This window comes from Coenobita brevimanus, chromosome 1 (assembly GCF_032717465.1).
Source record: "Coenobita brevimanus isolate Jiangsu-jjx chromosome 1, ASM3271746v2, whole genome shotgun sequence".
Taxonomy (NCBI): domain Eukaryota; kingdom Metazoa; phylum Arthropoda; class Malacostraca; order Decapoda; family Coenobitidae; genus Coenobita; species Coenobita brevimanus.
In genome coordinates, this window is record NC_136954.1 from 68345084 (window position 1) to 68371083 (window position 26000).

Below are 26000 nucleotides of genomic sequence, written 5' to 3' on the forward strand. Positions count from 1 at the left end.
CCACCCAAATACCTGTGTCTGGGGATTCTAAGTGTGTGGTGAGTGACGTGTGGTGTTGGGGCAGCGTATGGCGTCACCCTAGAATGCTGTGAGTTATTGATTGAGAGTGAATTGTGTATTTTTGGCGAGGAAACACTGCATGTATACAAGAATCAACAGTCGATGAGTAAGAAAGAAAACGGTTGTCTCAAATTTCAGTAAAGGGGAAACTACGGTTCCCTTTGAAAATCAAATTTTTGAGTGCAGTGAAGTGTTTGTCGTGTATGTACATACGTACTGTTTTTTATTGACAAGATTACATAATTGTGCATATGGTGACGTCAGAGGTTTAATGTGTACATAGAAGACGTAAAAAGTATATTTTTAGCGTAGAAACTGATGTAAGAGACGTGAAGGCGATCTTGTCGAATCAATTGAATACGAACTCGCCGGCAAAGAAGCACGTCGCAAAGATTTTCTTAAGCAGGGAGTGGAGACGAATGTGGTTTTTTTTTTTTTTTTTTTTTTTAAGTACATATAGCTAACTGTACTTCAGTTTCTGTCACTGAAGGAGCATCGTTTATAGCAACGGTAAATCCAGTGTAAAACTAGGGTCAGTGTCACAATTAACCTCCAAAATTGAGGGGGCCTCGGTAGAACAGAGAGACGGTAAGGTATGGCACACCAGTCTGATCAGCAATGGCCTTACACTTTAGGGGACCCTGGGCATGAGTCACATGGGGCCCCCAACCATAAAGTGATTTTCATATCCTGACATTAATATACCAGTATCTTTTCTGCAAAACAGCCCAGGTTCTGAAATACAGTAATTAACTGCAATGTTAAGTGAAATAAAAACTAAAATCGAATGCAAATATCTTTTATTAATATATTAGCTAAACTTGGGGTCCCCCTTTATGAGAGGGGGGAGGGGCCTGGGCAGTTGCCTATTTGCCCAGCCAGAAGCCGCCACTGAATGACTAAATTTGCTGTATGAGGAGGGGGGCTTAAAGTCACGGGTGTAGCCAGGAAAACGAATTGAGGGGGGGGAGGGAGGGCAAAAAATTTCCACTGGTAACTTTGCAACACTGGATGATTTATTGGCAAAATAAAATGAGAAATACCATATAAGGCTACAGGCGTGAACATTATTTCTAATAAATTTTGCGGAAATAAAAATCTAGATTTAACTCAGGTAGAGACAGCTTCGATAATGTATAGCCTTTACCAGCATTAATGTCGACGGCTGTACATCATGAAATGCACCATTTTACATATATTACACTATCTGTACCATTACGATTAACCAATATAGCCTACCTGCTTTACTGCTCTTTTTTTTTTTTTTTTTTTTTTACCCACTGTAAGCTGCCAGTTTTTACCCAAATATATATAAGATGATCACTAATTAGAAACTGACCCGCCACAGTAGTTCGACAAGAAAAAAATACACAACTTCGATAATTATGTTATCATATTATCGCTGTAGTGCCGAACACTGGTAAAAAGGTTACAATGTGTCCTCCCTGTACTAATCTACGGCTCAGAAAATTGGAGTGTAACAAAATGTCTATAACGTAAGCTTAGGAATGCCCAAAGAGGAACGGCGACGATAAACAGTAAATGCTAGGCATAACTTGGAGGAACAGGAAGAGAGGCTCTTGGATATGAGAGCAAGCAAAAGTAGAAGATAATCACATTCCTATTTAAAAAAAAAAAAAAAAAAAAAAAAAAAAAAGATGGTCCTGGGCACGTCATGTATTTAGAAGGCATGATAACAGATGAACTACTAGAGCAATACAATGGGAACCTAGAGATGGAGCTAGAAGAAGGGGTACACAGAGAACCAGGTGGAGGGATGAGATAAATTTTGCAGGTGTGGGGTGGAACAAGCTAAGGTATGACCAGCTGGTGTGGAAAAGTTTGGGAGATTCAGGCTCTGATCGTTGCTTAGTGGTGTTTTCTTGCATTTGGAAAAAATAAATGGAAATATAAGACTGGATAATTCTTTTCTTTTGCTCTTAGGCTCAGACATCATTAATCTGTCAAAAACAAATGTGAAACGGTGAAATTTGAACATTTTCCTGAATAATATTGATATATAAGCATCAGTTATCTAAATAACCTTAACCTAGCTAACCAAACTTACTCTTAGTATTATTATTGGGGGGATATTATATCAAGTTAGCTTAAAACCAGTATAACAACTTTATAATGGGATTATCCTGTGTAATACAATTGTTGACGTCCAGGCGATTTTATTAAGCTGAAGGTTGATTCGTCAGACTAAGCTGAAGAGTGATTCGTCAAACGAATTTATTGAACCGAGATTGAGCTTGTATGGGGGAATACAGGAATTTTTCTTAAAGGGGTATACGGGCATTTTTAAGTATACAGGCATTTTTCGTAAGGGGATATGTATATGCCTGTATACCTCTTAAAAAATGTCTGCATACTCCCTTAACAAAAATGCCTGTATACTCCAAGAAAAATGCCTGTATACTTAAAATGGGGGCTGCCATAGTCTGCATTTTCTTAGCATTTGAGAGAATAATAATCTCGGCTGGAATGGAAATGTGAAAATTCATGCTCTTAGATACCGGTACGTTGTATTGCATAAAAAGAGCTTCGTAACTGGTCATTTGAGTATAATAGAACAAACTCGTTGGATTATTTGAATAATATCATTGGAAAATAATGCATTTCTGAGTCATTATGTGGTAGCTAATAAATTAAAGAGAACAATTTTAAGAACAAAACAATTGCCGTCCGAAAAAAAATAAAAAATAAAATGACACTCTACTACTAAACCATTAGGCTATATATATTTTAAAATCATTTAGGAGAGTGGATGATGAATTTGGGAGGAACCTGAGTGAGAAGTGGAGGGAATGCACGAAATTGTTTTGGAAGGAGTCTAGAAAGTGAGACAGGGTATTAAGGGAAGTGAGAGATAGGAATGGTAGGGTGTTGGTGGAGAAGAGTGAAAAAGTGAACAGATGGAAAGAACATTTTTAGGAATTGCTGAATGCAAAGAGTGAAAGAAATGCAAGTATCAATGGCTGGGGAATGACTGGGAGAAGGAGAGGTGAGGAGGAAGTAATTAGCAGGATGGAAGTAGTTGAAGCAATGAAGATGATCAAGATGGGGAAAACCCCAGGAACTGATGGAGTTTATGGTGAGATGTTGAAATACGAGGAAGAGTTAGTGGTGGACTGGATGTGGAAAATGTGTAGATTAGCTTGGGAGGAAGGTAGGATTCCAGAGGATTGTAAGTCTGGAATAATTGTCCCCTTATACAAAGGTAAAGGGGAAAGAGAAGTATGTGGTATCATAGGGGTATATGTCTCCTTAGGAAAGATGTATGGCAGGATACTTATTAAGAGAGTGAGAGAAACAACAGAAGAATTGGTTGGAAAAGAACAGAGTGGGTTTAGGAGGGGAAAAGGTTGTGCAGATCAGATAACCGTGTTGAGATGTATAGCTTGGACCCTGCAACTTCTGCAAGGAGGATACAAGTCTAGGGGGATAGCAATGGAAATGAGTTATCTGAGAGGTGCGTGTGGAATTACATGGAGAGACAGACTAACAAATGAGAAAGTGAAAGAGCGTTGTGGTGTTGATGTAGGTGTGACTGAAAAGGTTAAGAGGAATACCGGTACTCTAAGGTGGTTTGGCCGTGTGGGGAGAATGAAGATTAACCAGGAAGGTGTATGTGAGTGAGGTGGATGGGGATAGGGAGAGGGGCAGACCGAGGCTGAGATGGAGGGATGGAGTGGAGAGGTATATGAGAGAGGGGGTTGTGAGGTGGGAGGAGGGCAACCGGATGACGGGGGATATGGTGACATGGAGGCGATTTGTTTGGGGCCACCCCTTACAAGACTGAGGCGTCAGGCAATAGATAGACAGATAGATTTAGCCTACTCAAATTTCAAACGACAGAGGTTACACCATCATGTTCCTTAAATGTATCAATGGCCGAAGTTTATTTCAAAGGCCCCCCACAGACTGTGGACCGTCAAGCATAACTAACAATCATGACCGACATAAAAACATCTACACCTATCTAATACACTGGTCCATTCTGTTGTGCAAATGATAATACGGTAAATTTTTAGAAGTAACCAACGTTTTCGTTTATTATTATTTTTATGGTTTCCAATGCAAAATACCGTGTTTTAATTAGTTTTGACCTTCATTTTTTGGGGAAAATCCCCCTTTTGTAATTCTGAGTAAGATTTCCAAAAGTGGGTTTATCCCCCCAAATCAAGATCAAAATTAATTGAAAACACACTAATCTGCATTAAACTAACCTAACCTAACCTAACCTAACCTAGGGCCTGACATAGACTGAGTCCAAATGCCTGCACCAGCCAATATGGCGCGACATTCATCCGCTACTGAGAGATAACCTAACCAAAGCCACTACATGACAACCCCTACAAAATTAGCTCCCCCAACTCAAACTGGGCTTAAAAGGTAAGTCTTGGTTAGAATAGTTCAGGGACGTAATATAACGAAAATCGGTAACGTTGGTTACTTCTAAAGTTATACCGATAATACAGTACCAATCCACAAGGTCCGAGAAATACCAAGCATGAGCACCGATTTGGAGCCAAAATCAGAGACCAAACAATATAACTGACCGTCTACGGTAACGGTAGATAAATCCGAGACATAAAAGAGTTAATATGTTTACCTCCTCGTCCTAAATTAGGTCTTGATCTCACGCAGCGCCGTCACAGCAACAACAACAATGAAGTATAAACGCTCGTGCCGAACATTTGAATAAGAATAAATTTATAAAAATGATTTAATTGTCTTGTTGGTCTCTTATATAGTAAAGTAATAAGTATCAAAATGCTTTATTATTTACTAATTGGTAAGATGAGATATTATCCAGATATTAACAACATATACAATATTCAAAATTGAAAAAAAAAAAAGTGGTTTTGAAAGAAAACCACCCAGATATAAGGGTAACTATACTGTTTAGGCAATAGTAGATTGGCATGCAAAAATTCCTGAATACTTAAGCAACATTGACATTAATCGTATTACTGTGTGTGTATATATATATATATATATATATATATATATATATATATATATATATATATATACACACCGTAGTGCAACGATGAATTATTTTGATGTAGGAAGTGATTATTGAATTGTATTAGATATCTGGAATTTGCTTGTAATAAGTTGTGAATATGCAAGGAAATTTCAGTGCCGGTAGCAGTTAGTACACACGATAGTACCATATACAAATACTGCTATGAATAAGATAATACAGTATATTTTCTAGAATGCGACGAATTACCATTTTCTTATCAACACCAGGAAGTCCCGAGATTCTGGGGAAAAAAACGTATCCCCCACCCCTCCGAAGTCCCGAGATTTTGAAAACACCCGGGAAGAATAAACCCCCACCAGCACCCCACCACGGATGAGGAAGAGTGGTGACCTCATTCATTTGCCCGCAACTGTGCTGTGCGTCCTCCAGTTGCTGGAGTTAAGGGAAAAAAAAAAATGTAAGTTTTAAACCCCCAGAATGTGAAATGCAGTCGACACTCCAGAATTCAGCAAAGTATAGAAGGAAATATAAAAGAATACTGGCTGTAAAAAAATAAATAAAATAATGTCGCACAAGGTCTCCAACGCCGACTAGCTGATTTAATGGTTGACGTCACTTAAGTGCCCCATCATGAAGTGACGCCACACCCCGCAGTGAATGAATAAAAAGGTGATATAATGGCGAAAGTACCCACTTTTGGTCGCTTTTAAACATAGATACTTTTGGAAATATCTTCGTTCTTCTATCCCCAACAGTGTGAAATCGTTGCAAATACCCTGTCGGTGGTGTGGTAATTTGTAATCGTAAGTCCCCGGTCAGTACTTCCCTGTCAGATTATGGTAGTGTTCTTAGTATGTTTAGAGACGTCGTACCGCCTCTTCCCTAGCGAATTATCCTGCACATTTCACCTCAAAATCCTCTTGTATGGTGTTGATGCAAACTGTGCTGATATTTAAACGATACAATTAACATCAGGAGAATGTTAAGGTGCAATATCAAATAAAGCGCTTAGGAAGAGGTGCTGCGGAGTCTCATACGCCACCCAATATACGATCTCATAGGTCTCTGAAACTCTTACTGGCAGTGGCGGTGGTTAATGGAGTGAGGTGGCTTAGAAATTCGTTGCGGCAGGGAAATGCTGGATAGTTTTAAGATCCTTTCAGCTTAGTTTGGGCCAGAATTCCGCCCTTTTGCTGCTTATTTCATGTAGCTCGATGAGATAAAAAGACAATAATACAACTGTAGATCCATTCACCCAAACCTGGCCATGACTTTCGCCCCTTTGCAGCTTATATCACGTAGCTTAGTAGTAGGAAAAGACAGTTATTCGACTTTGCATTCTTTTCAAAGCATTTCGTAATCAGCTCCAGATTCTGGCGTTAATCTATTGTAAAAACTCGGCATTCAAGATGGAGAGGTGGCAGTTTTTAGGCCAAGTTGGCCAATGGCCAAATATAATTAAGTAATCATCGATGCAGGTATGTATCCTTAAACAGATTTCGAAATATTTGTATTTGATCATAGAATAACATAGGGAACCACAAGCGCAACTCAAGTGTTAAGAATTTAACTTACTGTGTTGCAGGATTAGGCCTATATTCCTGCTTCTGTGTGTGTGTGTGTGTGTGTGTGTGTGTGTGTGTGTGAGAGAGAGAGAGAGAGAGAGAGAGAGAGAGAGAGAGAGAGAGAGAGAGAGATTATTCAGCACGAAGTGACCTTACATCGCTTTAACCTCTCCATCTCTCCTTCACGAGGCAGACAGTGTGGATTGTGAGCTTGTTATTATCTCATTGGTGGCTGGTGACGTCACAGGGCCTCCTCGCACAGTGGTTTGGTGTCTTGGGTATGTGGAGGGACAGGCCACGGTGACGAAGCAGTATTAGTATAGCCATCCACCCTGTAATATAACATTACATGTGATTCACTTTGATCAGCCAGAAATTTCCTACATTTCGCAGCCTGTTTCACTTGTATTATGTTACAGTCAGGTTGTGAAATCAGCCGTTTCGTGGAATGGCTAGTCATGCGATATAAGGTTAGGTTAGGCAGGGTTTATTTAGATTAAGTTAATTCAGAATAAGGTTAGGTTGGGTTCGCTTAGGTTAAAATAGACTAAGTTAGGTAATGTTAGGTCAATTTAGATTGAGGCAAGGTGAAGTTATCCTAAAAGATCGTAATCACAATTAACCAAGCCTCGCCAAACCACCTAGCCTTAATCTAAATTGACCTAACTCGACCTAACACGTGTAACTTAACCTCACCTTATCCTAAACTTAGCTAACCCATATAAAATCAGTCTAAAATAATCGTATTTCACGAAATGACTAGTCATTTTACGAAATGACTCATTTCATAAATGGCCTGTAACATACTGTAATACCTCCGTGAAAGTGAGATAGTACTACGGCTCAGCATCCTTTTCATTGCACCTTTTCTTGACTAGCACTTTAATATAGTGTTGATCTTCTCAAGCTCAGCATTCCAGGCCGAGATGTGACGATTTCAGACGCTGTTAGTGATGAGAGTATAGTAAACATACATATTTTTTGTAATCTAATAATTTTATTTATTGAATTCAGTACTTTAATGCCAGGTCGTTTTACCAGAGATACTTTAACAAAATTATAATAAAATGTATAATATAAGCTTTTGAATAATTAAGTACTACACAAATTGCCAAAGAAAGTCTTCATTTACTGTAATTAGTATACAATGTGTCTCGTACCGGTATACCTCGAAAGGGGTCGATTGTAATTCCTCACAGTTAATCTTTGGGACCTTAAAAATAACTTAGGGAAACTTTGGTGGAGTGGTTTAGTGTGAGGTTAAGAGGATTTGTGGTAGTAGTAATAGTACCGTAGTAGTAGTAGTTGCAGTCCCGGTAGTAGTAGTGGTTGTAGCGGCAGTTGTTGTTTTTCGTTTTTGTTGTTATAGCCCCAGGTTCATCTGAATGTGGAAATAGGGGAGAAATTGAAGGACATTTTTATAACTGGACCGTGGAGCTGCTCGGCTATATCGGTGCCACCACGGGAAGGCGTCTCTCTCCAGCACCATAGGGTTTGATGGGGTGGCTTGTTTGTGTGGGTTAGTGTGCGTGTTGGGGTTAGTGATTATGACAGGCCATGGTGACGGAGCGAAATTTGTGTGTGTGTGTGTGTGTGTGTGTGTGTGTGTGTGTGTGTGTGTGTGTGTGTGTGTGTGTGTGTGTGTTATTGTGAACGCACGAACACATGCAAGGGTATATGAATATGGATAAGTACACGAGGAATGCATACATACGTATACATAATAAGGCGAAAGATACATACACACACAGTGAGAGAGAGAGAGAGAGAGAGAGAGAGAGAGAGAGAGAGAGAGAGAGAGAGAGAGACAGACAGACAGACAGACAGAGACAGAGAGATCCACAGTTACAGCGAGACAAACTCACACAAAGAGGTCCATTGTTACACACACACACACACACACACACACACACACACACACACACACACACACACACGCACGCACGCGCGCGCACGACCCATAACCCTTCCCACCACAAAACACCACCCACCCTACGTCACCTCATTTTCTTCCAACCTCGCCACCCGCTTGCTCAATTTCTGACCCTTCTCCTTCCACTAGTGTTCTCATTACTAGGGTGCTGTTACTCCTTTCGCTTAAACTCGGCATCAAATTGACATCTCTCCACCTTGAGAACCTAGCTGAATCAAAGAGACGCTTAAAGCAATGACTTGAAAGTATGTAATTTCCTGTATTTACCCCTCTAAAGCCATAGCCTCCAGATCTAAAGTCTCTCAGCATACTTCTCAAGACATGAGAGCCCTCTAGCTTGGCAATCAGTCAGATATACACTAATCAGTCAGATATACAGCTGTACCCCCTCCACAATATGTCTACCCCCGATGTATATATGTCCCCCCCAATGCATACATGCCCCCACTAAACTTGCTAGGTCAGCATGCTTTCCCACGCCTGAAGACGGCGTTATTGCATCAGTTGATAGCAGGCAGCCTAGTCGGGCAGACTATTTTACTGTGAGCTTGTAATAAACTCCTTATCTAGCTGTTTGTACACGGAGTTTCTATCACCAAAGTATTGCAAGTTACACAGCTTTCAGTGCTTTTTTCAATGTTTCCATAAAAGCTGATTCATAGATATATATAGGCTATGGGGCCTTCACCATTTATCATCATACGGTGCAGAGTTGGGATTAAATATGATTTTTGGTTATGTTGAAGTCTATACTACGTGATTATAACAAAATAAAATACATTTACATCCATAATTCGGCCTTTGTACGGTACAGGGATATGGTGCCAGTCACGACGGGATTAACACTAGAATATGGTACTAGTCATGAAGAAGTGCTTTGGACTGGATGGGCAGCTTTAGTATTGTCTTATTCTGCTATTAAGTTTCGGGAAATAAGGAGCAAAAAAGACGAAAATCCCCGCCAAGTTAAGGTAAACGAACTGTATTTATTTGATATAGGATTACCAGCAAGCGTGTCAGGTGGCCGAAGCAGTGGTCTGTTGTCAGAAACGAGCACAAGGTCAATCTCAAGCTGTGGCTGGGAATAATTTGATGATCTGACCTTTCTTAAAAACTGACTTCCTTGATCTTCTACAAAACCCACTGATACGACATAACGCCATCGCAGTGCCATCACACCAGTCCTGAATGATGCGGCCTAAGCATGTATTCAGTATGTTGCTTAAATAACGTGTAAATGATTATGTAGCCCACTCCATTGGGGATGCCGTAGATATAGCCCAGTTTCATACTTTCCATGTGTCTAGATCCTACCACACCCCATCCTTAGGTGGGTAAAAGGTAGGCTACAGGATTGTGATGATGATGGCAGTGGTGATGGATCCTAACCTCATCCCATCTTGAAGTGGGAAAATCGTCACGATAATGATGATGATGATGATGGGGATGATGATGATGATGAATCCTAACCTCACCCCATCTTTAGGTGGGAAAATCGGTCATGAGAAAGTTGATGGTGGTGATGACTATGATGATGATGATAATGGATCAGCATCATTACCTCACCCGATTTTGAGATGGAAAGAAAATGGGCCACGATGACGATGATGATGTAACTTTACGGGTGAGCTCTTCACCTCCGCAATCTTTATCTCGTTAAAGTACGACATTGTGCAAGGCGAGCTGAAAGGAGTTACGAAACAGGGTTACTGCTTCTTAAGGGGAATTGCTCTTTGTTATAAGAGAGAGAGAAAGAGAGAGAGAGAGAGTAGATGTAGCCTTCATTACCCTCTCATTTCCACTATGTCATTTATATTCTTGCTACCTCCAGACGATGTTGTACTATTAAAGGGCGACTCATGCACTAGACTAAAGGGACATCATTATATACTCGCAGACTTCAATTATCCCCATCACTATAAGATATACCAATGTTTCTGAAGTTAAATGGTGTTGGGGAGGGACGCCTTCGCGTGGTGGCTGCTTCACTGCCCTATTATACATACGTCCCTCAGCTCCGTCTCCTGAAAGAAGGATGGTGGGCTGCCGGGGACTGACACCTTCAGCCTGCAGTCTACTGGGTTCACGCTTGAGAAGATCCCGAGGTTACATTTACCACTTAATTTGGATAGAATCGACTGAAAGTAGGCATAATTAAAATGACGTTCTCGAGCTGAAAGGATAAATATATAGTTCTCTGGGTCTACCAAGAATAAAATACACTCTCTCTCTCTCTCTCTCTCTCTCAGTCACTGGTAATAGCGGAGTGTAATAAAAGCGAGTGGGCTAAGGAGAGAGCATGACTTGCGTATGTTTTTAACGCTATTAGCCTTATCTCTGTGGCAGCTGACGCACGCGGAATCCCTTAATCTCTCTCTCTCTCTCTCTCTCTCTCTCACACACACACACACACACACACACACACATTGAAATCTTTGTCCGGTGTCGTGTTTAAATTCTTCCATCCGAGGGCGTATTTTCTGTTGTCCTCTCTCTCTCTCTCTCTCTCTCTCTCTCTCTCTCTCTCACACACACACACACACACACACACACATTGAAATCTTTGTCCGGTGTCGTGTTTAAATTCTTCCATCCGAGGGCGTATTTTCTGTTGTCCTATATTTTTTTCGATATCTGCAGACGATTATCTTTTGTCCTGAAGAGATTTTTCGAACTAGGCGGATTAAATATGTATTGCTTTATTATTTTAGAGTGAGAGTTATTTCCTAAGTAGTGTGGTAGTGTGAGGTGTGGTAGTATGTAGGGTGATGTGGTATGTGGGTGGGGTAGTACTGTGAGGTGTGCTGTGGTAGTGTGAAGTGTGATAGTACTATGAGGTGTGGTGTAGTAGTGTGAAGTGTGGTAGTACAGTTAGGTGTGGTGTGGTAGTTTGGAGTGATGTGACAGTTTGAAGTGTGATAGTATGTGGGGTGATGTGGTAATGTGTGGGGACGGTGTGACAGTGTGAGGTGTGATGGTATGTGGGGTGATGTGGTACAGTGAGGTGGTGTGGCAGTGTGAGGTGTGATAGTATGTGGGGTGGGATGGCAGTGTGAGGTGAGGAAGTATGTGGGATGGTGTGGTAGTGTGAGGTGCAGTAGTGTGCGGGGTAGTGTGGTAGTGTGGGGTGATGTGGAAGTATGAGGTGTGGTAGTATGTGGGGTGGTGTGAGGTGTGGTAGTATGTGGTGTGGTGTGGTAGTGTGGAGAAGTGATGTGGCAGTGTGAGGTTTGGTAGTAACGTGCGGTGATGTGGCAGCGTGAGGTGTGGTAGTAACGTGGGGTGATGTGGCAGTGTGAGGTGTGGTAGTATGTGGGATGGTGTGGTAGTATGAGATGATGTAGCATTGTAAAGTGCCTTAGTGTATGAAGTGGTGTAGCAGGGTGAGGTGTAGCTGTGTGTAGGGTGGTGTGGTAGTGTGATATGTAGTGTGTAGGGTGGTATGGCAGTTTGAAATGAAGTGTGTGGGGTTTGACAGTCTGTGTGGAGTTTGACAGTCTGAGGTGTGGTAGTGTGTAGGGTGGAGTGGCAGTGTGAGATGTGGTAGTGTGTGGGGTTGGGTAGCAGTGTGAGATGTGGTAGTGTGTGGGGTTGGGTAGCAGTGTGAGATGTGGTAGTGTGTCGGGTTGGGTAGCAGTGTGAAGGTGATGTGGCTGTGTGAGATGTGGTAGTGTGTCGGGTTGGGTAGCAGAGTAAAGGTGATGTGGCAGTGTGAGATGTGGTAGTGTGAGTGGCAGGGGAGCAGTATGAGGGGTGATGTGGCAGTGTGAAATATGGTAGTGTGTGGGATGTGTGAGTCTGTGGTGTGGTATTGTGTGGGGCGGTATGGCAGTGTGAGGTGCGGTAGTGTGTAGGATGGTGTGGTATTGTGAGGATTGTGAAATGTGGTAGTGTGTGGGGTTGTGTGGTAGTGCGAGGTGTGGTGTGGCAGTGTGAGATGTGGTAGTGTGTGTGGAGAGGTGTGGCACTGTGAGGTGTAGTGTGGGGGGTGGTGGTCTGGCAGCGTGAAGTGTCGCACTGTGGAGGATGATGTGACAGTGTGAGGTGCGGCAGTGTGTGGCACTGTATAGCAGTGTAAGGAGTGTTACCAGTTACTGCACATTGACTACGAAGACCTCTCACATATCAGACCACTTCCAAGCAGTGAATTTGAGTTCGCTGTAAGTTACTTGCAAAGTAGGGGTAGTGCGACGTGCGTTGAAGTGATATTTTTCTTATTTCTTCTAAAGAGGGTAGGGCCAGTAGATGTGTGTGTGTGTGTGTGTGTGTGTGTGTGTGTGTGTGTGTGTGTGTGTGTGTGTGTGTGTGTGTGTGTGTGTGTGTGTGTGTGTGTGTGTGTGTGTGTGTGTGTGTGTGTGTGTGTGTGTGTGTGCGTGCGTGCGTGCGTGCGTGTGTTTAGGTAGGCGATATTGGGAGATGCTTGCCAACATCTACCATACTTGAGCCTAAAATAAAACACTGCAATGCGGTGATGCATTTTATTTCTTATTATTTGCTAGCATCAAATTATTAGATTTAGCTGTTGAGAGATTTTCCCCTTTGGAGGAGTCAGATGTGGCCATGATTACTAGAGGTGCATCCTCAGATCAATAAAAGCGTCTGATGGCAGGAACAGTAAAGTATATAGCTTAGCCTAATAATCACCGGACTGAAGAGTGGAAAATAAAGAAACTGGTCGACAGTAGGTACAGACGCACTCTTTGCATTCTCCTCTCCCCGTTTCTCTTCCATCTCCCGGTCCCTTCTTCCCCACCCCTCTCCTTCTCCTCCTCTTTGTTCCCCGGCCTCTGCCTCCTCTCCTCCCTCTTCCCACCTCTCTCCCCCTCTCTTTCCTCCTCCTACTTCCTCTGTTCCTCCCTCTTCCCCACGGCTTCTCTCTCCTTTTTCCAACTTCCTCTTCCACAGTCTCCACTACTTCTCCCTCTCCCTCATCTTCATCCCCTCTCTCCCTCCCTCTTCTTCCCCCTCCCTCCCTCTTCCCTATTTCCTCTTCCTTCTTCCTCACCCCTACCCACTTTCTTCCCTCCCTCTCTCTCTCTTTCCTTCGTCCCCACCCCTTCTCCATCTTCGTCTTCCACATCCTCTGTTCATTTCCCCTTCCCTCCCTCCCTTTCCCACCCCCTTTCTTCTTCCCAGTTCCCTCTCCCTCCCTCCCTTTCCTACCTCCTTTCTTCCTCCCAGTTCCCCCTCCCTCCCTTCCTTCCCCGCCCCCTCTCTTCCTCCCAGTTCCCCCTCCCTCCCTCTTTCCCTTCCCCAGCTCCTCTCCATCGTAAGCGACGGCCACTTGTAGAGCTGAGAGGGTATAAGGATGTTTGTTTGACCTGTACGCGTCCTTCCCACATCTGATCACCCACACTTGCATGCAGTATCTAAATGAAAGTGGAAAAAAGGGGATTTGTAACAGATTAACCCTCTCGTTCTTCGTCTTTGAATTTCGTCTTTCGCACATCTCATCACCCACGCTTGCCTTCCCATTCTTTGCATATCTCGAGTAGTGTATTCCGACTAACACCACACCACTTTATTTTTTATTAATTTTTTTCATGCAAAGAAGAAAGCTAAAAGCCATATTGCCCTCTCATGGTCTGATCAAGTCTGGTGTTCTGTTCTAGATAACAGCATTCGATTTTATTCTGCTGAAGTATAGGAACTTGAGTGTTAATACTGTCACCACTAACCCTCTCATTCCGTGGACTCTTCAGTGCTGGGGGCTACTGTATTCCGACTAACTGCTGTATGCCAAGTTGGTGTATTCCGACAGACTACTGAATTCCAACTAGGTACTATATTCCAAGCAGCTACTGTACTCCGACTAACTACTGTATTCCAACTAGCTACTGTATTCCAACTAGCCACTGTATTCCAACTAGCCACTGTATTCCGACTGACTAATGTATTCCGACAAGCCTGACACCATGCGATTTCATTCTGCCGAGAGTGAGTTATGGTGCCTGTGAGAGCCAATACCGTCAACATTAACCCTCTCATGGTTGGCACAGCTCTAGCATTCTGTTCGGGTTAACACTCTTTGATTTTATTTTGGTGAGTCCCCGGATCCAGGGTGTTGATTGCGTCACCATTTATCCTCTCATGCTGGGGACAATTTTTTTTTTTTTTTTTTTTTTTTTTTTAAATAAATCACACAGCGGCTTTATTCTGCTGGGAGTGAACTAGTGGAGCGTAAGTGTTAATACCAGGGTTTCATTTCTGGGATCCCGCGGGAAATAATACTATCTTCCTGTCTTGGGAAAACTGACCAGATTCCTTGTACCACTTTCCTTTATGAAGCTTCAAAAATTTTATAATGATTCAGACTAATTCCATATCATTCTCCTCCGAATATCCATCTTGTTCATACTGCATTACGCCTACTGCACCAAGTCTACGCCTTAAACTATCAACCCTCTCATGATCAGGGACAACTTTGGCATTCTATTTCAACTTATGGTAGACGCTTTTATTCAGGCGAGAGTGAGTTAAAGGAGTATGGCTATGGCTGTTAATTTGGACAATCCCAACAGGAGGGAAGTTACTTAGAATTAAAAATAAGAATTAAATAACGGCAGTAGCGTCGAAGACTAAAGAAAAAGTCAGAGAATTTATGTACTGCGAAGAAACTAAAAATGACAGAAAATAAAAGGCTTGCAGCAGATAAGTTGAGGAAAAGGTAGAGGAGGAGAGTTGGTGCAAGACAAAGTGCAGGATCGCTGGGCACCTTGGGAGTTGGATCGTGATACGGGAGGGTGGGTGGAAAGTGATCGTGGAGATGTGATAAAATGCACTATCCTTGCTTCGGTTTAAATAGGGACGCCCTCATGTGATGGCATCAACACAACAGCTGCCCGGTTAGCTTATACCAGTGGTTTCCAACCTTTTTGAGACCACAGCCTGCTGCTGGCGTTCCCAAATACTCATGGCCCACTGCCCTTCAGATTCAGAATAGGATTTTAATAAATTCATAATAATCCAAATTTATGATATTTTATTGCAAAAGGACAACCAAATGTGGTCAATCAAGTATTTCATTATCAAGTACGTTGATAAAATACGTTCTTGAAAACTAACATATTTTACTGACAGCTACGGTACTTACGACAGTTAATATATGCTATGCGCCACACCTTAAACCATACAAATGAAAGGTATGTGCCCCACCTTTACATTCACTCAGCAACTGAAAAACCGGGTTAAAAGAAATCACAAGGCTTGGAGTCACGTGCCCGGAAATGACATCAACAATCATATAAAAATGATCACGCAATCTCCTCTGATAACCACAATAACAAGAAAATAACAAAAAAACATACATTTTGATACAAAAACGTCCCACCAAATCACCAAATACAAGTGCTTGACGGTGGATCATTCAGCGCATCATTGTGCTTCCAAGAGCAGTCTGGAATAAAACCCTGACCTTGAACCTAACATCGCAGATGCCGCGTCGATACACACCACACATATTATCCCACGACAGTCCTTCCGCACTCAAATAGTTAGTTGCCTTCTTCATTATATCTTCACCTTTGGCAGTTTCAAATGGGGAACAAACAAGATATTCTTTAAATCTTCCATCATGAACATACCGAGCAAATACTCGTACAAGGAGCTGTGAACAAGGTGAAACTTAAGTTGACTCGTCTAACTGGAGTGAAAATAACCCGAATGGAGCAGCTTTTATCTCACTGCACGCATGTTCCTTAACATCCCCGGACATTTCAACAATGCGTCGCTCTTCGGTGTTGTCAGGGAGGGATATTTGCTGATTATTTTTTCTCACAGTCACCTCCAAGAACAAGGTTAACCATCTTCAAAGCACAAGGTTTTAACAGAGTTTCGTCAATGCTGTGTGTTTTTTTTCGTTTTAGCTGTTTCAAGTAACACTTCAGATGAAGCTCAGTACATTTTTACTTTGTGTTTGAAACGACCCACTCGAGTCCAGTATTCAAACTCTTCAGACTTTTTTCATGACGCTTGAAGTTCATATCTTATAACCTTGTGTTCAAGATGAGTCTTCAAGATGATTTTTCAGTTTTGAGGGTCTTAAGGATCATTTACGAGCACTCTCTTACACAAAACACACTGACCCTTCACAACTCCATTGTCAGATTACGAAGTAAAACCATAACTTATATAGTTATCACAAAAGGCTCGTTTACTCTTACTCCTACCAGCCACAATATGGAAGCCCCGAGGAGAGAGAAGTGAACAAAGCTTAATACACACACACACACACACACACACACACACACACACACACACACACACACACACACACACACACACAGGAGTAGGTACCAGCATAATGTCGATTCAAAGAAAGCATCTTAGCGGAATAACAGTTGCCGTACAAGGTGGATTATTCATTCTTGAGCCCATTAAAATCTTGTAACTGTGTCGAAAACAAAAATTAACCAATGCACAAGCCTGTCATGCCAGCTTATCATTTTTACAGCTTATATCACCCATTATATTACGAAAAGCAAATTAGCTGAATGCAGAATGGTAAAGTCATTAAAACAATAACTGCACTGTGTAACGAAGAAAACCATTTCTATAACTACTTTCCTACGTAATAGTCACTAGAGGACCATGTGGACCAGTTTCCACCCTCCAGTTTAAAATGATTATTGATGGTATATGCAATTAATTTTACAGGCAAAAAGAGTATGATCTGGTAATTGAATTAAAAGAAAAACGAGTCTAGTATTTCTGAGATGAAAACACAGCAGTAAAGCAATTAGTAAAGATATACATTTTCTCATTTCCCAACATACATCAATATTGACACTCTCTAACCCACCACCTATCTGAAAAATCCCGGTCATGCCCTTCCTCTCCAGTACATAACAAACTGGTATACTGCTTCTTGTTAACACACTTTATCTCTCCTAAAGTTAAAGGTTACGTCCTTCACACCAGCTCTGCTATTAGCTGAGGCTGAGTCAGCTGGCTGCGTAATCGGTGAGCAAGCTGTAACTCTGACATGTAATGACCTTGCGCAGTGGCACGATCCTGTCCTTCAGACTTCGTGGCGCCGATGCTCTCTCTCTCTCTCTCTCTCTCTCTCTCTCTCTCTCGTGGCTACCTAAACTTGTTATCTGTATAAATTTGAGTAATAAAAAGAAGCTGAAATGTTGGAACTGACGTGTTTGATAATAATGTAGCAGGCAGTCTGAGATTTCTTTTTTCTTTTTTTTTTTCTTTTTTTCATTTTACAATTGTGCATTACTTAACCTAAATGTCCCACACGCTGGGAACCATTGGCTTACATAAACGTTCCTCAACTTACTCTATCCTCCGAAAGGATTATGTACCTCAAGAAACGGGCAACTTCATTCTGCAGTTCACAAGACTCGCGTTCTGAGAAGCCGCCTGGGGCCAAGAAGATGAGGATGGTGATAATGATGATGATGATAATGATGGATGATGATGATGAAGAGGAAGGAAGAATAAAGAACAAGAACAGTATCGATAGTCACCATCTCTCGGCACTGTCCTTAATGTGTCTGATCACCATACCTTCGAAACTGATACGGAATCTGACTAGATATCACAGGTGCTTGATAAGTCTGTGTTGGGGCCTTGGGAAGAGGGAACGTATACAGGGATATATGAGATAGTGTCATTAGATGAATATTTGGAAAAGAGTAGAGGAAGAGGGACGGTAATGCTGGAAATAATATGAAAAGGTACGAACGAAATTTTACTGAATAGGCTGTAGTAAGAAAAGGCTGTTGATATGCCAGTTATGAATTCTGATCGTGTACATAATTCTGGCCTGTGTGTGTGTGTGTGTGTGTGTGTGTGTGTGTGTGTGTGTGTGTGTGTGTGTGTGTGTGTGTGTGTGATTATCGTTATGAGCGTTTGCGCCAGGAATACGAATAGGCCTAACACACACACACACACACACACAGGTACACGATAAGAATTCATAAGTGGTCTATCAACTGCAGTCACACGAATTCCAGTGTAGCTAGTCTGAACTGATAAGGTGATCATAGCGATAAAGGCAAGAAACACGCAGTGATAAGATATGAAGGATATTTGTGGATTTAAATATGACACTATCGTATTTGTGAACAGCTAAGACAAAAGTTCACCGACATTTCTTTGACGGCAGAAATACTCCCTGTCCTTTGGGGAAGAATTCAGTTCCCAGTCGTAGATGTTATTTGTTTTTCCCAGAAGGACAGAGTGCAGAATCTTCATTTTTCTCGTATTCATATTGCTTCTAAGTTGTGTGTGTGTGTGTGTGTGTGTGTGTGTGTGTGTGTGTGTGTGTGTGTGTGTGTATGTGTTGAATCACACCCCTTGGCGTCTACCTGGCAATTGTAAGTTTGAACCCGCAGGAAGAACTGGAGATACAGGAAGTTTCTACACTTGAATAATGACACAAGTTTAGGGCTGTATTGTTTTCTCGGCGGCTTATAGGCAACTCCCCGGATATCTGCTTCATCAGTGGTGACAGTATGAACACTCTGGCTGCTGTACACACTGTCAGTTGATTAAAATATGACTATGAGGAATAGTAAGATTAGGAACTCTCGATATTACTGTATCCTCACAGACTTTTAGCAGACATCCTGGCATCTGATTCCCTAAACAAAGTGTCAGCATACTCGCCTGAGTGTTAATAATATCATCATTAATATAACCATAGCAGGAACAGAATACTAAAGTTGTCTCAATATTATAAAATCCGCATGGTCTTGTAGGAGGCTTTCTTCCACCTGCTTCCTTAATGGTGGTTGTATGGTTGCTAAAACTCAGTCGGCTTAACATAAGGTGATCTGTGTGTAACGCTTCCCTTCCTTTCCTCAGCGGAATTTCTTGTGTGTTGTGGGGACGAGCCAGTAGGGATTATCCAACTCTATCCTACATAATTTCATCATTTCTTAGACCTACTACCATACCTACGTCCGGACTGGGCCGTCCCCACAACACACAAGATTCTGCCACCCTGTATAACCTCGTGGGCTTTGGAGGCTTTAAAGAACGTACTTAGCGATTTTTTTTTTTTTTCGGGAAGGACAAAAGACATGAGAGGTTTATGAACTCTCCTTATCCTTTCCTTATCTGTGAGAGTAGGGCGAGAGTGAGGAAGGTCAGTATTGGGGTGCATCAGGGCTGTGCGTTGTCTACCGGTGTCATAAGATATTAGAAGTGGGTTATCTTGAGAGCTTTTATATGCTGATGATTTATTTTTGATTGATAAGAACATGCAGGAGGCTAGAGTGAAATTTGACAAGCACAGGGAATTACTTAATACCGACAAAACAAAGTTCATAGTCAGTCGGTGTGAGGGCGGTAATGTCGTGGAACATGGTATATGGCCTTGTGCTGTGTGTAAAAAGGGAGTTGGGAGGAATCCTGTTTTGTGTATAGCTTGTAATAACTGGGTTCACAGGACATATAGCTGTGTTGGAGGTAGCGGCAAAATGCGAGAAATTTTCAGTGTGCGGTATGTAGCAGTTTTCGCGATGAAGATAGAAAGGAAAGTATTTGGGTTTACAAAAGTTTGGAATGCGTGAAGGGGTTCTCGTACCTGGGAGATATGCTGAGTGCAGGAGGAGGAGGAACAGAGGCTGGTTCCATTGCTAAAAGTAGAAGTGGATTTGCTAGAATCAGAATCGGATGGAAGAAGTTCGAGGAATTGTTGCCTCTCCTGACGTCCTTTCCTGCAAACAGGAAATAAAACGTGTGAGAAGTGTTATGCTGACGGCAGTGACGCTTTGGCAGTTAAAGAAAGGTTACGAGCATATTGGAACGCACTGAAATGGGAACGTCGAGATGGATGAAAGAAATAAGAATAGTTTCCTACGAAAGATATTCGGCATGAAAGATATTAGACAAGTGATGCAGACCGGTAGGCTAAGATGGTGTGGACATTTGAGAGGAAGGGGGGAGAGTGACTGACTGAGGAACACAGCTATGAATGTGAAGGGAAGAATGCTCGGAGAACGAGAATGAGTGTGACCCTACGCTGGAACCTTCGGGACTGGGATTTGAGATTGGAGGTGGCTCAGAACCGGGAAATATACTGTAGAGAACTGCCACTGGGCCAAACGTCCTTCACGTGCTGGCATGGTCAGTGGTCTTTAACCGTATTGTAACAGAACGTGAGAGTCAATCAGTGGAACAGGAGTGAACGTGAGAGTCAATCAGTGGAACAGGAGTGTCAGTGTCCCTCGGCATCATTGGCATAAATCAAAGCTTTGTTGTAATCCCAAAGTGCACAGTTAATACAGTGACCTTGCAATCCCCAAATACATAATTAACGCAGGACTTGACTTTCTTCACAGTGTGTGCTGTTTGAAATCCGAGTGTGACGTCACCACAACTGATGACGTCATGGCTATCACTATCAACAAAGACCTTCTGCCTCTGAAGGTTCACTACTTCTTCAAATATGGAGGTAAGCCATATCATTTATTTATTATTTATTCATTCTGTTTTATTTTTATGTGTGTCATTAACTCATCCTTCTGAAATTCGCTTCCTCACTAACTAATTCAGTGGTTTCCCTGATTACGTCTTTCCTGTTTTATTGTGGCTATTTTCTCGCGTTTATATTAAGTTCAGGAGAAACTTTCCGAGGTGGAAGAAGAACTGCGGCCAAGTTTACAGCCATGATCAAAACTTGGCCGACACTCAGTGACAAGGAAAGTGTTTGTGTGTGATAATATGAAGCACACAACAAGAGCATGAAAAAGAAGGGCACACTCCGCCGTTTGGGAATAATGAGAAATGTGGAGGGCAGGGCACAATTCTGGCAGAGAGTTGTCGGCGAACTTTTGCTCATGGCCGTACATATCTTACATTCCACACAGCCATTACGCCTCCTCCCCCCACATAACGCTTTTCACCAGCCTGTTTGTACCCATTCTCTCCATATGACTGAACCATCTAAGCACACTCACCAGCTCTTATGCCCACAAACCGTCCGTGCTCTACATCTTTCACGGATGACATTATTCTCATCCTTCCCACTCAACTTCGCACACATTTCACAATAACTACATCCCCACTACTTTAATCCTTGACTTCGTTTTCATGCCGCACCAAAGCATCACATCCATATGTTAACGTGGGCGCTAAAACTCCTTCAAGCAGGCATTTAGTAGCCGCAGCACTCTGACCTCTGTTCCGTATCAAGGCCTTCATAGCACCAGCCACTTTCCTTCTGTGTAGTATGATGCCTTTTTATTCCTTGGCACATATACCTCCTCTCTATCACTGGAGTCGGGTACATAAATTTCCACACCACTTCAAGTCTGTCCCAGTTCATCAGCACATCAAACCAAGAATCTCCATTAACCTTCACTTTACTCGTATTTACATATACTTTCACAAGGGCGCCGGAAGTGGTAGGGGGAGGAAAGGGGGGCATTTAACCCCCTGAATTTTTAGTGGGAGGCGAACGGGGGCTTTTTCAGCTATATGTGTCTGCCAGTGTCATATATACTGTATTCACAAGTTCATTTCCACACACACACACACACACACACACACACACACAAATATATATATATATATATATATATATATATATATATATATATATATATATTTTGCAGTGCTTCTGGGGCTACTTTGCTTTCAAAGCATGGCGTTCATAGACATCAACAAAGATCTATACCAGTAGTAGTAGTAGTAGTAATATCTACTTACTTCAGCATCGTTTCCCCCACAGGTATCGCTTTCTTCTCCATGTTGCCGGTGGTGTGTCGACAGAAGGGCATCCCGGCCGTTGGTGTGGGCTTGATTTGGTCCGTTACCCCTCTGTCCAGCTGTGCCATCAACCTTCTCAACAGTGCCATCGCCGACGCCTTCAAAATCTACCGCATCGTGTTTCTGGGAGGCCTTTTGGTCCTCAGTGCATCTTTTTTATCGATATTCTTGCTTCCCGATATCAATCCTCACAGTGTTGTGTTCAATGCGACTGTTGACCCACTTAGTCGATGCCTAACTAACGAATCATCCCTGCAGGGTTCTGGAACCACAGATTGGTCGGTTTTTCAAGACTGTGGGAACTGGAGCGCGTTTGAGTGGATGAAAGGTGGAGACGATGATTCATATTGCTTTTTACAGTGTAATTATTCGTCCTCTTTTGAACAAGAAATATCAAATCAAAGCAGAAAATTTTATTGGCCTGGATATCTAAATAAAACTTGGTTAACTGGTGAAAAGGGGTTGTATGACATATGCGAACATGGTGACTGGACATCAGTTGTCGAATCAGCTATGAAAACTGGCACCAACGTTCCAGACTTATGCCAGCAAGAATTCACAGATATTCCTTGTTACAGCAAATGTGAAAATTTTGATTCAGAAGCCTCGTCATCCATGACACTAACCCAGCTCCTCCGAACACCAATATTCTGGCTGGTGTTCCTCCTGCTAGTGCTCGTATATGGCGGGAATTCGACGTCAACAACAATGGCGGACACCATATGCTTCTCCTTGCTCGGTTCGGCGCGGCACAAATACGGCCGGCAGAGGATGTGGGGGAGCCTGGGATGGGGTCTGGTAGGTGCTTCGAGTGGGGCATTAGTGGATTTGTTCTCAAAAGGTCAACACAACGTAAATTACACTCCTGCTCTCATTATTGCAAGCTGTTTCCTGGGAATCAACTTCCTGGTGGCTCTTAGAATCCCGTTCAAAGTGCCGGATAGAGAGAAGCTGAAGGCGAGCAGAGTTGGACGGGTGTTGTGTTCGAGCAAGATGTTGATCTATTTGGTGAGTTATATATTTGCCTATTTATTTATTTATTTATTTTTTTATTTAGTATTGATGAGAAAGTTTTTGCATGCGACAACTGTGTGGTTGATCTTTATTGCTAGGGGGGAAAAAAAAAGTTTGTAGGATAACCATTATTTTTTAGCAGACTCACACAGATTATATTAAGAATATTTTTAAGGTTGGCATAACTGTATTTGTTAAGCGAACATCGAAAGTCTGGAGAAGAGGGTTCGTTACTGAGTAGGGGCAAATAGGGTACTTGTATCATTAGAGTTTACGAGAGGGGTGGGTGAAACAAGAGGAGGGAGATCGGTAACTGTACTCTTTTCACCTTAAGTTGGCCCAGATTTTTGTCCTGTTGCAGTTTATTTTACGTAACCCAGTGGCAGAATAATACAATATGGCTATGCTTCATTCCCATAACACGTCCTCATGATTACCCGTATATCATCGCTTTAATCTCACGTTACGACTCAGTATTCAGGGTCGAGAGATGGTAATTTTGAGTCAGGTTAGAGTAGAAAGGGGGTATGTGGAATTAGAGTATAGTAATGAGTGTTGGCAGAGAGAGAAGCCCTAAGATTCATGCCTGTCAACTGCACGAGGGGTCATTAAGGTGGGTAAGTTTTGCCATGGCCAGTTTTCCCCTCGAATAAAAGCAACAGTCGAAGTTACATCTAGGTCCCTAATTGTACTACTGGATGAACAGGGACACATCTATCAAAAGTCTGACAGGCCCGATGGAGGAAGCCGTGGAAGGAGAGATCGTTAATGTGTAAGGATAAAATAGGTACTCTGGTTAGGAGGCTGTGTGAAAGGGAAAAGGACGACAGAACAAGAGGTAGGCAGAGATCCAGGTGGAGGTAGGCTGTAGTCGGTTCGTTTTCACTTGACGGAACTGGGTTACTACCACAGCATGAATACTAAGTCGTGTTGGCATGCAAATTGATAAGCCCTTGTTATGTGACAGGAATGAGTCTCCTCGGTTACTAGTCAAATCAGGAATTTTGATGTGTCTTGGTTATGAGGTAGCAACGAGTCTCCTTAATTACTAGTAAAATCAAGACTTCAATCTGAATATACCTGAGCATGAACTGAGCCGAAGGGGGTTAGGGATGTTGGTAAAGTTAGAGTAAATGCGTTTTAGTAGAGTATAGAAGGTAGGGTAGGATGTTATAGGAGTTGTAGTTGCTGAGTAGGGACAGATGGAGGGAGGGTAGGATGTTATAGGAGGCATCGATACAGAGTAGGGAAAAAGTCTTTAAGGTCGTCATCTCATAGTTAAGGAGGGTATATGAGAGTGGAGTGAGAGAATGTGTGAAGATACGTCAAAAAATGCAAACCATTAATCAATTTCACTATTGCTATTAGTTAATTTCGTTTTTGTTATTAATTGATTGCATTGTTTTTAACTGCTTTCATTTATACTGATTTCACTGTTATTAATTTAATGTCAGTGATTAACCGATTTCTCTTATTATTTCACTGTTGGGATTTATTGAATTCACAGTCGTTATTGATTTCACTCTCGTTACCCTGACTACAGACGACGGTGGTGGTGGTGGGGGTGAACATGGGTCTGTATTGGACGTTCCTGTTTATGTTCGTGGAGGACATAGCCTTGGCATGGGACCCGGACTTCGAGCACATGAAACTTCTGCAGGGCATCTTGCTGGGCACCTCATGCTTCTTGGGGGAGGTGCCGTCGCTCTTCCTATCACGTGAGTCCAAATGCAGCCTGGTGGTCTATACATTTCGCACACAATTCTCGTGTGTTTCGGGGACGGCTTACTCTTCCCTGTCACGTGAGTTGAAATGCAGCTTGGTCCATGCAAGTATACTACGGATCACTTGAGTTGCAATGCAGCCGGATCCATATGACCGTATTACTCAACTCAGTCCCATGTGTTGCGAGAACGGCTCAGTAAGCACGCAAGTTGGAATACTTTCTGAGATATAGGGGGCATCTCATGTTTCCGTCACTTTCGTAGCGATTTATTTTACACTACCAGGGGTACCTGGCGTTGCCTGAGTAAAACCCTATGATCGTGCTGACCGGCATTGTCTGGGACTTTGGATAGACACTGACCCCCAGGTTCCAATTTTACCCACTGAACCTTTATTCCTTTTCGGGCCCATTTCCCCATCCGACGTTGTGATAATATGGTCGTAGCAGTAAAAATAATTCAGCGGTAATTGACTGCCATGCGTCCACCGTGTTGACTTCATTATTAGTTCTAATCTTGGCCATCAGAGGCGCCACTTTAGCAACTGTAATAAACACATTAAAATTCTTTGTAAAAAGTTACACCTCCTGTTAGGACTGTTTAGACAGTTCTGTAAGCATTCCCCTTGATTTCCATAGAGGACAAACACACACACACACACACACACACACACACACACACACACACGTCCTTTGTTCGATCCTTAGTCGTCACCTCTCTGTCAGTCCTAGTCCGAGGCTTCTTGTTCGTATTTTTATTTGTTTTCCGTGGAGGGGCACTAACCCTTCGTTAACCTACTTGTTGCCACGTAGGGAACACATGTTGGTTAGTTATATGGTTACCACCCAGCGTTGTAAATGATTTCCTGGTTTACAGGAAATCATTTGGCATGCCAGTTGATGTAGAGCTACCCTACAGAGTACCGCTACACTAAGTGGGTGGATGATGGGCTCCCCCACCTATCATCATCTATA

The 26000-nt window shown here is 42.4% G+C and overlaps 1 protein-coding gene across 1 annotated transcript in view; it reads left to right on the forward strand.

Moving 5' to 3' along the window:
• The window catches only part of LOC145408482 (major facilitator superfamily domain-containing protein 6-like), a 35161-nt gene continuing 9161 nt past the window's right edge, over window positions 1–26000 (forward strand). Inside the window, exons 1-4 of the mRNA XM_080279235.1 lie at window positions 1–38; window positions 20860–20972; window positions 22251–23296; window positions 24846–25020. Coding sequence (XP_080135361.1) covers window positions 20909–20972; window positions 22251–23296; window positions 24846–25020 — 1285 coding nt within the window. The 5' untranslated portion in view covers window positions 1–38; window positions 20860–20908. The remainder of the gene's footprint in view (window positions 39–20859; window positions 20973–22250; window positions 23297–24845; window positions 25021–26000) is intronic.